This window comes from Callorhinus ursinus, unplaced genomic scaffold, assembly GCF_003265705.2.
Source record: "Callorhinus ursinus isolate GAN/ISIS: 27379988/994484 unplaced genomic scaffold, GSC_fseal_2.0 scaffold4, whole genome shotgun sequence".
NCBI lineage: Eukaryota > Metazoa > Chordata > Mammalia > Carnivora > Otariidae > Callorhinus > Callorhinus ursinus.
Genome location: NW_027397066.1, coordinates 71364302 through 71377559, shown reverse-complemented (window position 1 = coordinate 71377559; position 13258 = coordinate 71364302). Strand labels below are relative to the sequence as shown.

Sequence of the window (13258 nt, the reverse complement as noted above, 5' to 3'; positions counted from 1 at the left end):
TCACTGGGAGGATTAAAGGGGGTGAACTCTGGATCCCCCTTGCCTTGTTTTACTTTTTCTTTTTTATAGTACATATTACCTTCTAATATACTATTTAATTAATTTGTTTCTTTCATTTATTGTTTATCGTCTATCATCTGTCTCCTCCTGGTTGAGTGCAAGCTCTGCAAGAGCAAGGATCTTTATTTTATTCACTTATGTCCCAAGAGCCAAGAACAGTGCCTGGTACATATTAAGTGTCCAATAAATGTTTGCTGAATAAATGAATGTATGAACAAAACGCCCCAAACAAGCCCATAGGATTTTTGTCATTTTTCTCCCTGCTAGCCAAGTGATCATGATGGCAATGTCACAGGATCTCAGAAGGAACTTTATGTGCCTTTATGTGAATCTTGTGTGTAAGCAGATGCCTGGGTATTCTCCTGAACCCAGGCATAGCCCCTGACTGCCGTGCTTGTGTTCTTAAATAGCATGGGCCTCATCTGAGAGTGGGAAACTCAGGGAAATGAGTCAAGATTTGATGGCCAGAGGCCTTGGTAACAGAGCATATAGCACTGATCATTGTTATAATGAGTAAGAATAGATGTTAGCAAAATACGGTGCTTTTTCTGGGAAGGTTCCAGCTTTGGGATAAACTTGGACCAGACTTAAGTTTCTTCCCAACTCATAATATTCTAGGATCCTAACTCCCTTTCACCAAATATACTTATCCCATTAAGCCTTTGGTTTTCACCCTTCCCTTGCTATCGGCTCTGATCCTCGGCACTCTCTTTTAGCCAACTGCAGCGATGGTCTCCTGGTCTCTCTCAAGACTAGGATGTACCTACAAATACACAGACATGGGAGGGATCAGTGCCCTTGGTACACACCTGATCACACAGAACAGGTTAATGTTGGCGTTGTATACTGAAAAGTCAATAAAAGTTGCCCTGGTTCCTCGGTCCAGCCAGCCATTTTTCTTGAGGCTAGCAACCTGAGCAGCTGTCTCCTCTCTTGTTCTTGACAAATCCAGGTAATAGCCAGCTCCACTATAGGTTGCAATCATTCCCCAGTGGCTACTCCCATTCAAGTCTTTTTCACTTGTGTAGATCCAACTAATTAAAAAACAAAATGAAAAAACAAACAGATAAAATCAGTGGAACTCTTATGGCAAATACAAAGGCAGTTGGTTCCTGGTAAGACAGAGTATGTAATAAATCAATCTAAGTCTTATCAAGCTGGGTAATGTGCTTGGTGTGGTGCTTCGTGTTTTCTTATTTAATTCTCATATACTTATCATCCCCATTTTAGGAACGAGGGCCCTGAAGCTTAGTGAGGTCAACTCAGTCTCAAAGCTTTTGAGGTTACTGTCAGGAACCTACACCAGGACTGCCTGTCTCTAGAATCTGTGCTATTAGCCCTTAGTTTATACGGTTGCCTTCCCTGGGTAACTATACTCAGCGGCTAGATGACTCAAGGCTCTCAAGAGAAAACTGCAGCTAAGAGGTACAAGTTCATCAAGTACCACTGTCGGCAACTGAACTAAACAAGACTCCACAGGGCATCTGGGAATTAATTAATTGATTAATTAACTTGAGAGGGGGGAGAGACAGACAGTGGGGGGGGAGCAGAGGGAGAGGGAGAGAGAGCGAAAGGGAAAAAATCTTAAGCAGGCTCCATGACTAGTGCAGATCCCAACGTGGGGCTCGATCTCAGGACCTTGAGATCATGACCTGAGCCGAAATCAAGAGTTTGACACTAACTGACTGAGCCACCCAGGCACCTCAGGGCATTTGGGAATTTAATCCACAAATACTGACAGAGGTTCTCTTAGGAACCAGATGCTTCTTTGGCATTAATTAGGATATAAAGATATAAAGGGAAAGAACCAAGTTCCTTTCCTTCTCTAATTTACAGTAAATAGGGAGAGAAGAGTCATGAAACAATTAAAATACAAGGTAGATGGATGATATCCAATGGAGAAGTAAGAGAAATTTCTCGGGCAGATCAGAGGAAAGCTATCCTCATCCAGGGGTCCAGTGACAGGGAAGGTGCATCCGAGAAAGCTTCTGGAAGAAGCCGCAGTGGACCCGGGCTGTGAAAGGTAAATAGGATTCAGGCAGGCACCAGTGGATGCGAAGGGCATTTTCAAGCCTGGGCCTGGCGGGGCCGGAGAAGTACAAGGCACCCAGCTAGCCGCTGAGTTCAGCTCACATATGATCAAGAAAGAAGGCTGAAAGGTAGACTGTGATCAGATTGCGAAGAGCAAGCAGGAAGGGGTCACTGAGGGAAGGTTGCTGAGAGGCATGGAACAGGGTTCCTCCGGTGGCTGCAGGAAAGACTGGAGTGGTGAGAACAGGAGCCTCACATGTAGAAAAAAGTGGCCACAGCGGGTCCGAGACCACCTTTCCTTAGGAAGGCCTGCTTGCAAGGTCGCAAGGTTGCGCCTTGGCTGCCATCTGGAACTTGACTGCTAAATAGCTCCCTACGCTGATATAAAACTTGTCTGGCTGCTTCTCTCTCTCCCTCTGCCTCACCTCCCCCCACCCCCACCCCCTCAGCCCTGCTCACATGTGCCTACTCTCAAATAAATAACATCTTTAAAAAAAAAACCAACAAAAATGTTGTGTGACTGGGAAGAGTGGCTGTCTGTACAAACACGTGGCTTATGCCCAACACCTGCTTTCCTTCTGGACTGACTACCTTGGGCACTGAGTCTCTAACGAGCCTCTCTGACAGACAACATTTCATACATGTTGTTATGGTCTGTTACAGGTTGTAGCCCGTCATGGGGCCTGTGTGACTCCCACTGGGAGAGCACTTTTGGGAGCCTGCATTTTTTTTTTTTTCTCCAAACTCTACCCCATGTGCCTGTACCCTCTGCTGCATCTGCTTTTATCCTTCCGTGGCATTGAAGCTTAGCCATGAACACGACTGGGTTACGAATCTTGTGAATCCTTCCAGAACATCACTGAACCTGGGAGTGGCCCTGTGGGCTCTGACACAGCTCAGTTAGCAGCGCCTGCAATAACCCAGAGGTGATGATGAGGCCTGAACCAGAGCAATGATAGGAAGACAGGAAGACAGACAGGAAGGATGGACAGAGGACACTGCAGTGACTGTCAGCAGAACGTGGCCTCTGGTTTGGAAGTTGGAGCGAGGGAGAAGGGACATCTGAAAAATGACTGGAGACTCTTTTTGGATAATGCAAAGGAGCTGGTAGGACACAGGTAGGATCTGGATTTGTTTTTTGTTTCCTATCACTAGAACATAAGCTCTGTGAAGACAGTGGATTTGTTTCTATTTTGTTTCCTGCTGCTTTGTTACCCCAGCCAGCACCAAGGGTGTTTCTAGAAGAGGGAGACTTCACTGAGAAAATGCTGGCACATGTTAACACTCTGTATATTTGTTGAAGAAATGATAAATTATTAAACAGACATGAGAGAGGAAGCCACTGGAATGCCAAGGGAAAGAATGTAAAGAAAGAAAAGCTAGAGACCTGAATATAGAACCTAGGAATAAGAGAGAAGTGGGAGTTAAGAGGAAGATTACAGAATGAAGGGAACCCCAAGTTTAGTGTCTCTCTCAGAAGTCAAAAGAATGAGCAATCAACACAGCTGGGTTCTGCAGAGGTTGAATGGGATGAAGATCAAGAATTGGTCATTGGGTTGGCAAACTCAACAAATCCACTGGTGGCTTCCAAGAGAGACGTCAGAAGCACAGGGCTTAAGCTTTAAGGGGTGAATCAATGGTAAGGGAATGGAAGTGGCAAGCGAAGGCTAATCTTTCCTAAAGCTTGTGGAGTTCAAGGGAAGGAGAAATGGGAGTAGCTTGAGAATAGGGCAGCATCAAGGAGTGGTTTAGTTACATGGCGGTCCATCCTATAGTGGAAATCACCCATTCATCCATGCCTGTGGTTGGTCTTTACTGAGCAGCTTTACATACCATGTATGGTATGTAAACGGAGATGACATGTATTTCAGGTTGTTTTGTGAAAGCAGATGAGATAATGCATGAAATCACTTCTTTTTTTTTTTTTTTAAATATTTTATTTATTTATTCATGAGAGACAGAGGAGGAGAGAGAGAGAGGGAGAGAGAGAGATTGAGAAGCAGAGGGAGAAGCAGGCTCCCAAGGAGCAGGGAGCCCGATGCGGGACTCGATCCCAGGACCCTGGGATCATGACCTGAGCCAAAGGCAGACGCTTAACCATCTGAGCCACCCAGGCGCCCTGCATGAAATCACTTCTTAAATACCATCTGGTAGTGGCTGCATCCACTTCTCTTATTAATGATATGAGATAGAGTAAAATATTAAACCAGGTACTACAGTTTAAGGGCATGTTTATGCTGTGCAGGAACTAGAAAAAGGAGTAGAGCAAAATCATCATCAAAGCCAGACAAAATGTCTTTTGGGATGATTCAATCCCTTTATGCTAAATCTTCTGATCTTTACCTAGTGTGTTCCTTATGGATCCTGGTACTAAGTAAGGTATGCACTGGATGACAGACAAAGAATCTGATCATGGGAAGGCTGTCTGCCCCCACTATATATTAACAAATCTGGAGTCTGGGTGTCTCAGTTCAAGACAGGGATCTAGATGAACTGACAATTAGCTTAGTAAAGTCTAGAAGACAATTCTAACCATAGTGACTCACCCAGGGGCAGTGACCCTAAGAGGCCCACCTTGGGACAGCTTGAGAACTCTTCTTACTTCTTTATAATAACTACAGTAATTCTAAAAGTAATGATTATCCTCCCCCCCCTTTATTTTTTAAGATTTTATTTATTTATTTGACAGAGAGAGAAAGCACGAGCAGGGGGAGCGGGAGAGGGAGAAGCAGGCTCCCCACCAGGGAGGGAGCCCGATGCAGGACTCGATCCCAGGACCCTGGGATCATGACCTGAGCTGAAGGCAGATGCTTAACCATCTGAGCCACCCAGGCGCCCGATTATCCTCCCTTAATACATAAGATGTTTTAAGTATGGTTACGAAAGAACACCAAAAATCCCTGCAAATATGCACATGGACAATAACATACTCAAAATCATACACCCACACTTGAGAGGACAGTCTTTAAAGCAGACATGAAACTGCCTCACAAGCTTATTACACACTTTAAATACCTGTACTTTGAACCAAAATGTATTTGTAAATGCTAGTAAAATGAGAATTTCTGTACCAGAATAGTTCTCAGTAACAACCTAGAGAATGATGTCACTGGATCTAGAAAAAAAGGATCCAGCCATCTTCAAAAAAACCTCCAAAGGCCCAGGTCACTACTTTCTGGTGGGCCATGTGATCAATAATTTAGCCTTTTGAAAAATATGTATGCAGAAGCTGAAGGGGGTAAAAAGTAGAAAAAACTTGAGAGACCAAAGGCCAATTTGGCCACGGTCTTAACTCTAAGCACTGAAGATTCATTTAAAGCATCTTTTCCTTGGTTAAGGGGTTAGAGGATGAATGAATGAATGAATGAATGAGTGAATGAGAAGTCAGGGCGCGCATGGCCACTGGGGGCACAGACACTTACGCAGTTCCATTTCTTGGACCGAAAGGAGCTCTGTCTTCACTACTGACTGAGTAGACATCATAGCATTCTTTAATCTCATCTCTCAAGTCCTGGGGGATAGAACAGGATCCATTTCTGACTTTGAGTTGCCGGATACGTGGCACCCCTAACAGGAGGTTCTCGTAGTAGATGAAGCTTCGGTTGTCAGCTTCGGTTCTGTTGCTGGGCTGTGTCTTCCAGTACAGCCCATCCAATAAGGCACCTTCTGTGAACTGAAAGCAAAGGAAACATTTTTAAAAAAATTTTTGAAAAGCCCCAAGCTTAGCTTAGTAGCTGCTTTGCTCTTTCCTGGAATGTTTGCATGACCAACAGTTTGGCAACTCTGTAAACATGATAGAGTAACAAGGGTGGGTTTTGCCGTCAGAAAGATTTGGGTTGGATCTTGCTCCGTCACTTGTTCGCTGTGAGGCCTTGAGCAGGATCCAACTTTGAGCCAAGGTTCCTGCACCTATAATATCCATCCTTTGCATGGCTGCTACCCTGGTACCCAGTGGGTCCTTAATAAATGGCAACTCTGATTTTTGGCCTAGGACTAAAGGTCAGGGGTGTGGTTCACGTAAATCCACAACCATGATCAATTTTACTTTCCCTTATTGAAACAGCCTCCCACATAATCATGGTTCCAAACTTGTTTGGAGCGGGAACATCTAGTTTTGATTACCAGTCTGCCATCTGGTGGATCTTTTAAGTGTCTGGATTATTTTGGCATATGGTGAACTCTGTAACTGACCCCACCCCTGCCACTGCCCCTGCTTTTAGAGATTGGCATTCATTACCACGGAATTGTGTATATGGGAGCAGTCTCTCACTAGTTTGCCTATAGGGAAGAAGAAGCTGTTTCTCAGTGTCAGCTTATTAGACAATCAGTAGAGATGGACTGATTTGCTCTGTTGAGGAGGGGAGAGATTCCTACTTTACAAGCATGGTTTTGGATGCCAAGTGTTTTTAGGCATGAATATTAATGGGTTCATATGGTCCAGCTTCCTCTATCTTTACAACCACCAACTCTGACCCCGGGGTTTAATAAGAGTTTTAGAAAGCAGCTCCGCAGGAAGAAACAAGTCTTTCCTCTCCGGTTTCCCTTTCAGTTTTCTTAGGTTCTGAGCACCATACCTCCCAGATCAGTTTAACATTTCTCCTATGGTATCACTCATTGCTTATCCTCAGTTACTATGTTGGCTTTTGTGACAATCTGGGAAGGGGCTGGGTTGAATTTTACATTAGAGATCTCTGAAAGAATGTGCCTGCCTTGTATCAGGCGCTGCTCTAGGGCACATGCCATCATTAACAAAGAGACAAAAGACAAAAAAACAAAGCAAGACAAAACAACCAAATCTTGCCCTTATGGGCCATATATATCCTAGGAGATACTCAACAGACATTCAATGAATCATGAATGACTGAGTGAATTATAGACAAGGGTGAGGAAGTGTTTGTCAGGCTAGAAACAAGTCCATTTTTCTTACTCCCTAACCGTGTGTAAGCATGCTGATTCTTCGTCTCCTCATCTGCCACCCGGGTGTAATATTAGTTAGCCCTTACCTCATATGGTTACTATGGGATTAAAAAAGGGAAGGTATGAAACACTCTGCACAGTGCAAGGCACATACAAGGTTCTCAATAGAACCGTAACTTCTAACAACTCACCATAGCCTACACCTCATACAGTGTCAAACACAAAGTGGATCCTATAGATACCGCTGACTTGAATTTATGAAACCAAATGAACAATTTCCAATGGTAAAGAGGTACTTTGAAAGTCATTTGCAATACCTTCCAGAAGTCTTCCACTGAAGAAAGAGTTTTAAAGTTTGTTTTCTCTGTTTTGGACACTGGGGTGTCTAGGAAGAGTTGTGACATTATCCGGGTATAGTAGTACACACTGGAGCTCATCATCCCATAGGTCACTGGAACACAGAGAAAGCCACATGAACCTCGTGGGGGAACCCATGCACTCACTCACACACTCCCAGTGGATGGGCAGGTAACCACAAACATTCTTTACCATTCTTCTAAGATCTCTCCCTAGCTCTTGGGCCTATAAAAGAAATAAATTCACATTGGCTTATGTGAACCCAAACTGGCTTACTACAGAGTATCAAGTGAAGATCAAGCGCCTTTACTTGACATCGGGGACATGCCTATTTAACCTAACCCCCCTCCCGCCATCAGCCCCTCCACACAGTGAGGCCGCTCCTGGATTAGTCCCTCCAAGCAGTGAGGCTGCTCGGCACAGGCCCCTACAGAGGCCAGGCTGCACTCCCCGTCCTGTGGCTGGGCAGGCGCTGTCACTCTCCGTACGATAACATGGGCAGGCCGTTCTCTCTTCCGTATTAGTTCTCCATTCTTCTCTGCTCTGCACCATGAGGCCGACTTCTACAGACTGTACCACATGGGCTCCCTTGCCCTTTGATTTCCCATGCATTTGGCCCAGGGGAGGCTGAACAGGAAATCTGGGGGCCTGAGGAAAGAGAGGTTCGGTTTGCTCCCACCACCCTTACTCCTTTCCTTCACCACCTGGATGCAGCTTGGCAGGGCACCCTCTAACCTTGGCCATAGCTGCTGGGAGAATCTCCCTTCCCACAGCCACACTGGGTTGATGCCATGCCATTCCCTCCCCTTGTCCCCTCAGGTCTGGAGGTGGCATCTGTTCCGAGGGCCTCACTCCCCTTGCGGGTTCCCATAACCCTCCCCACTTGTGGAAATAGGCCCTTCATTAAATGTTCTTTAAATTTTGAGTTTTGAGTTTTCCATCTCTTTCCTTCCCAAATGCTCCCATCTGCCTCCCATTTACCTGTCAAATCTTCTAGGGAATCCTCTAAACCCAAGCTACAACCCTCTCATGAAGATTTGCTGATTATATCAGCCCATTCTGAATGGTCTTAGAGGGAGCTGGGAAGATAATTTATAGGCTTAGTAGGTTATAGGAGATGAGAGGTTGAATCTTGGCCATGCCTGCTACTTACAATGTGACCTGTGCAAGTTGCTCAAACTTTTTCTTTTCTTTTTTTTAAGTTGGGGCTTGAACTCAACAACCCTGAGATCAAGACCTGATCTGAAATCAAGAGTCAGATGCTTAAGTGACTGAGCCACCCAGGTGCCCCAAGCTGCTTAAACTTTTTTAGCTTCAGTTTCCTTTTCTGTAGGATGGGAATAATTAGCTATCCCATAGGAGTCTTTGGTGCTTACGTAAAAATAGTAACTAGGGGTGCCTGGGTGGCTGAGTTGGTTAAGCATCCGCCTTCGGCTCAGGTCATGATCCTGGGGTCCTGGGATCGAGTCCCACATTGGGCTCCTTGCTCAGCGGGGAGTCTGCTTCTCCCTCTGCCTGCCGCTCCCCCTGCTTGTGCACGCTCTGTCTCTGACAAATAAATAAATATTTAAAAAAAACAGTAACTAAAAATTACCCAGTACAGTGGCTGAAACTTAAATGCCCAATAATGATGTTCTTCCTCCTTAATCGACTTGCTATAACAAATCTATTAAAAATTTCAGTACTTAATGAGAGCTGTCTTACACTGGACTCTAATGATTGCATGTGCAATACGCTATAATTCTTACAACTGACAAAAAGCTTCAAGGGGAAACACTTCTCTCTCTTTTTTTTTAAGATTTTATTTATTTGACCAAGGGAGACACAGTGAAAGAGGGAACGCAAGTAGGGGTAATGGGAGAGGGAGAAGCAGGCTTCCCGTGGAGCAGCGAGACGGATGCGGGGCTCGATCCCAGGACCAGTCCTGGGATCATGACCTGAGCCGAAGGCAGACGCTTAACAACTGAGCCACCCAGGTGCCCCTCTTTTATACTTCTTTTGACTACAGAAGTTTTTCACTTCTTTTAGTCATGGTTCTCAATATCCAGCAGGTGATTAATACTCAGCTGACTCTAATAATCTTCAGGCATCACAAAATGCATTTAAAACCTGGTATTAAATGATTTGGGGATTAAGTGCTATTTAGTAAAATCTCGTCCTCATATAGCTCCCTTCCCCACCTGAGCAGCATAAAAAATTAAGATTAGTTAAAAAGAGGAGTATATAATGACTATTTGTTTCAGAGGTACAGGTCTGTGATTCAACAGTTTTACACAATTCACAGCGCTCACCATAGCACATACCCTCCCCAATGTCTATCACCCAGCCACCCCATCCCTCCCACCCCCCCACCACTCCAGCAACCCTCAGTGTGTTTCCTGAGATTAAGAATTCCTCATATCAGTGAGATCATATGATACATGTTAAAAAAAAAAAAGAAGATAGAAGGAAGGGAAAGATGAAGGGGGGGAAATCAGAGGGAGAGACAAACCATGAGAGACGATGGACTCTGAGAAACAAACTGAGGGTTCTAGAAGGGAGGGGGGTGGGGGGATGGGTTAGCCTGGTGATGGGTATTAAAGGGGGCACGTACTGAATGGGGCACCGGGTGTTATACGCAAACAATGAATCATGGAACACTACATCAAAAACTAATGATGTAATGTATGGTGATTAACATAATAAAAAAATTTTTCATAAATGTACAATAAAAGTGAATTTTTTCATAGGGCATTCAGTACTTGTTTGGTCCCACAATTAGTCCTTACAACAATTCTGTTAATTAGATACTACTAACCTCAAAACAAGTACTTCTAATCTTCAGTTTAATGACCAAGCATTATTTAGCATCTATTTTCTGAGAAGCTGTCTGCTAAATACCAACTCTGTGAGGGGCAAGGAACAAAACACTTGACAGTATTCCAGTATAGCGGGCCATGGCTTAAAATGAATACAACACTTTTTTCTATTGATCCTTCCTACTCCAGTACTGTCTTGACTTTTGCACAGCCACAGATATTGAAATAAACTGTTAAAGATTAAAAAAAAAGAGTAGATAACAGTGATTCAAACACAAGTGTGTTTTAAAGTCCACCTCAAGCAGTCAATGGATCAATAAATACACAGAGTTACGAGGCTTATGTGCTCTATCTGGAGGGGAAGGAACGTTTTTCCCATCCCCTTAGTTAGGCTCCCTCACCTGTCCTCCTACGACCCACAAATTAGCATAAGAAATTCCTCTTCAAGTGTTACATGACCTGCCACCTCTCAAAACTATATTGGGCCAGAGTTAAGGGTTTAGACTTTTAATCCATTCATATTTATGGGACAAAGTGCTTATGAAGACAAGCAAGGTGTGAACTCTGTCAAGAAGAAAAGCCAGTAAGTTTCCCTGAGACCAGCACTGCCCACTCAACTCCTACAGAGGAATGGACAAGGTACTATGAGCTCTAGGAAAGCTTTCTGTGGATCCAGAGACAGCTGAGGAAACAAAGCTGATACGATGCTAGAGGAGTAGTGAAGGAGTCCCCAGAACCTAATAAATAATTATGAAGCTGATTTTTTCAATTAACTTGAAATTAGAATTTGCTTTGGATTAATTAATATAGATCATTCTAAATTTTTCACCTGTGGGTTTTTTTTTTGTTTAAAAAGAATTATAACAAATGATTTAAATGTTTTGATTTATAAATATGCTAGTTCTATATGCATACATATAAAAATTTTAGCCACTGATTAAAAATTTAACTCTTAAACAAACCATGAGAGACTCTGGACTTCAGGAAACAAACTGAGGGTTACAGAAGATGGGTATTAAGGAGGGCACGTGTTGTGATGAGCACTGGGTATTATACACAGCTAAAGAATCGATGAACGATACATCAAAAACTAATGATGTACTATATGTTGGCTAATTGAACATAATAAAAAAATAAAATAAGATAAATTGTAACTCTTTTGTTTTCCTATATTTTTAATATCGATTGCTTTTGAAATTCTCAGGACCTGTATGAAATTTCATGGCTTCACTAAAAGGGAAGTGATGCATTCCCTTAGCTATTTAGCACCATCTGTTGGACATCCAGAGAAACGACGTCATCTAGCTTTGAAGGGATGATTATTCTAACACATTCAATCAGCAAATATTAACTCAGTCCCTCCCTTGGGCCAGGCCCTGGGCTAGTCCATGGGATATCTTTGAGTGGTAGCTCCTTACACTCCCGGAATCACCTACACCATGAGTCCACCTAGGTTGTAGCTAAAGGACCCCTGGGATTTGGAAGCAGAATGATTTGGGTTTGAGTTTCAGCTTTGCTTCACCTAGAATGTCTGCCTCCGTGGTCATGATAGTGGGTCTTGGTGTCTTGGGATCTCAGACAAATACTTATCTGAGCTTGAGTTTCATCAACAAGAAAGTGGGTATAATAACATCTAGAGCGGGATGCCTGGGTGGCTCAGTCAGTTAAGCAGCTGCCTTCGGCTCAGGTCATGATCCCAGGGTCCTGGGATTGAGTCCTGCATTACATCGGGCTCTTTGCTCAGCAGGGAGCCTGCTTCTCCCTCTGCCTCTGCCGTTCCCCCTACTTATGTGCTCGCTCTCTGACAAATAAATAAATAAATGAAATCTTAAAAATAACATCTAGGGCTTCTGCATAGTTCAGTGGGAGAAATGTATGTGAAGACATTCTGCACGATGTCAAATGCAATAGAAATACAAGACTGTATCATCATTTTCTCTTCAGTCCCTGATGGAGAAAGCCCACTTGGAAGGTAGCATTCATTCTTTAAATGAGCTGAATCATAAAGGAAAAAACTACAGGATTAAATAGATAACCTTAAATGAGGAACAGAAAGGAGAATGTTAAAAAATATGAGGTAAAGGACAGGTATATGTCTGTGTATATATTTCTTCTACTATATAGTCCTTGTCTTAACTTCCAAGTTCCCTTTTCCACAAAATAAGCCAGAACAAAAAATATTATCACAGCATCACCAACTAATCAGCATGAAATATATATAAAGCTATCTTAAAAACACTCATTTTAAAATGGCAATGGATACTATTTTATCCTTAATATTGTTGAAAAAATGTAGGCTCAAAGACTAAAAACAAATAAAGATGACTGTACTATAAAATCTCCAAATTGTTAGAATAAAAAGCAAAGAATTTTCCAATGTAACAAGACAAACAGAAACACAGAAAATAACAAAAAATCCCCCACAAAAACCAAAGAAGCAATATTTTAAAAACCACAAATGTAGAAAATTAAATATTTTTTTTAAGATTTTATTTATTTATTTGACAGAGAGAGAGTTAGAAAGAGCAGGAACACAAGCAGTGGGAGTGGGGGAGGGAGAAGCAGGCTTCCCGCTGAGCAGGGAGCCCGATGCGGGGCTCGATCCCAGGACCCTGGGATCATGACCGGAGCCAAAGGCAGACGCTTAACGGCTGAGCCACCCAGGCGCACCCAGAAAATTAATTTTAAAAGGATTAAGCAAACACAGATAAAACCAAGCCATCTCAAAATGAAAAATTGTTTTTCCTTTTCATAACTCTTGGGCCAAAGAGGAAATCAAAGCTGCCACACAAATATAAATACCAGATGTAAAGAGAGTAGAATCCAGTATTCCAAGGCCATCTGCCACAAAGGAAAGCCATCATCCTGACCAGGAAGTCGAACTCCTTTGCAGGCTCTGTGCTGTCCCACATCCTCACAGAAACACGGTAGAGATAAAATAAGATCAGATATTTGAATAGACTCTATAAATGAAAAGTGCCAAATGCAAAGCAATACACATAAATCAAAGAATGATTAGGCTTGAACTCTTGGAGTTGTCACACTAGGAACAGTTCTGGGTTAGTGAGCAAGAAGTACTAGTCAACAGAGAATGA

The 13258-nt window shown here is 43.1% G+C and overlaps 1 protein-coding gene across 2 annotated transcripts in view; it reads right to left on the bottom strand.

Moving 5' to 3' along the window:
• The window catches only part of PKD2 (polycystin 2, transient receptor potential cation channel), a 56473-nt gene that overhangs the window by 27610 nt on the left and 15605 nt on the right, over window positions 1-13258 (bottom strand). For both annotated transcript variants that reach the window (XM_073891931.1, XM_073891930.1), the window contains exons 3-5: window positions 7326-7459; window positions 5514-5764; window positions 870-1094 (exon numbers count right to left, since the gene is read on the bottom strand). In XM_073891931.1, the coding sequence (XP_073748032.1) occupies window positions 870-1094; window positions 5514-5764; window positions 7326-7459 (610 nt within the window). The remainder of the gene's footprint in view (window positions 1-869; window positions 1095-5513; window positions 5765-7325; window positions 7460-13258) is intronic.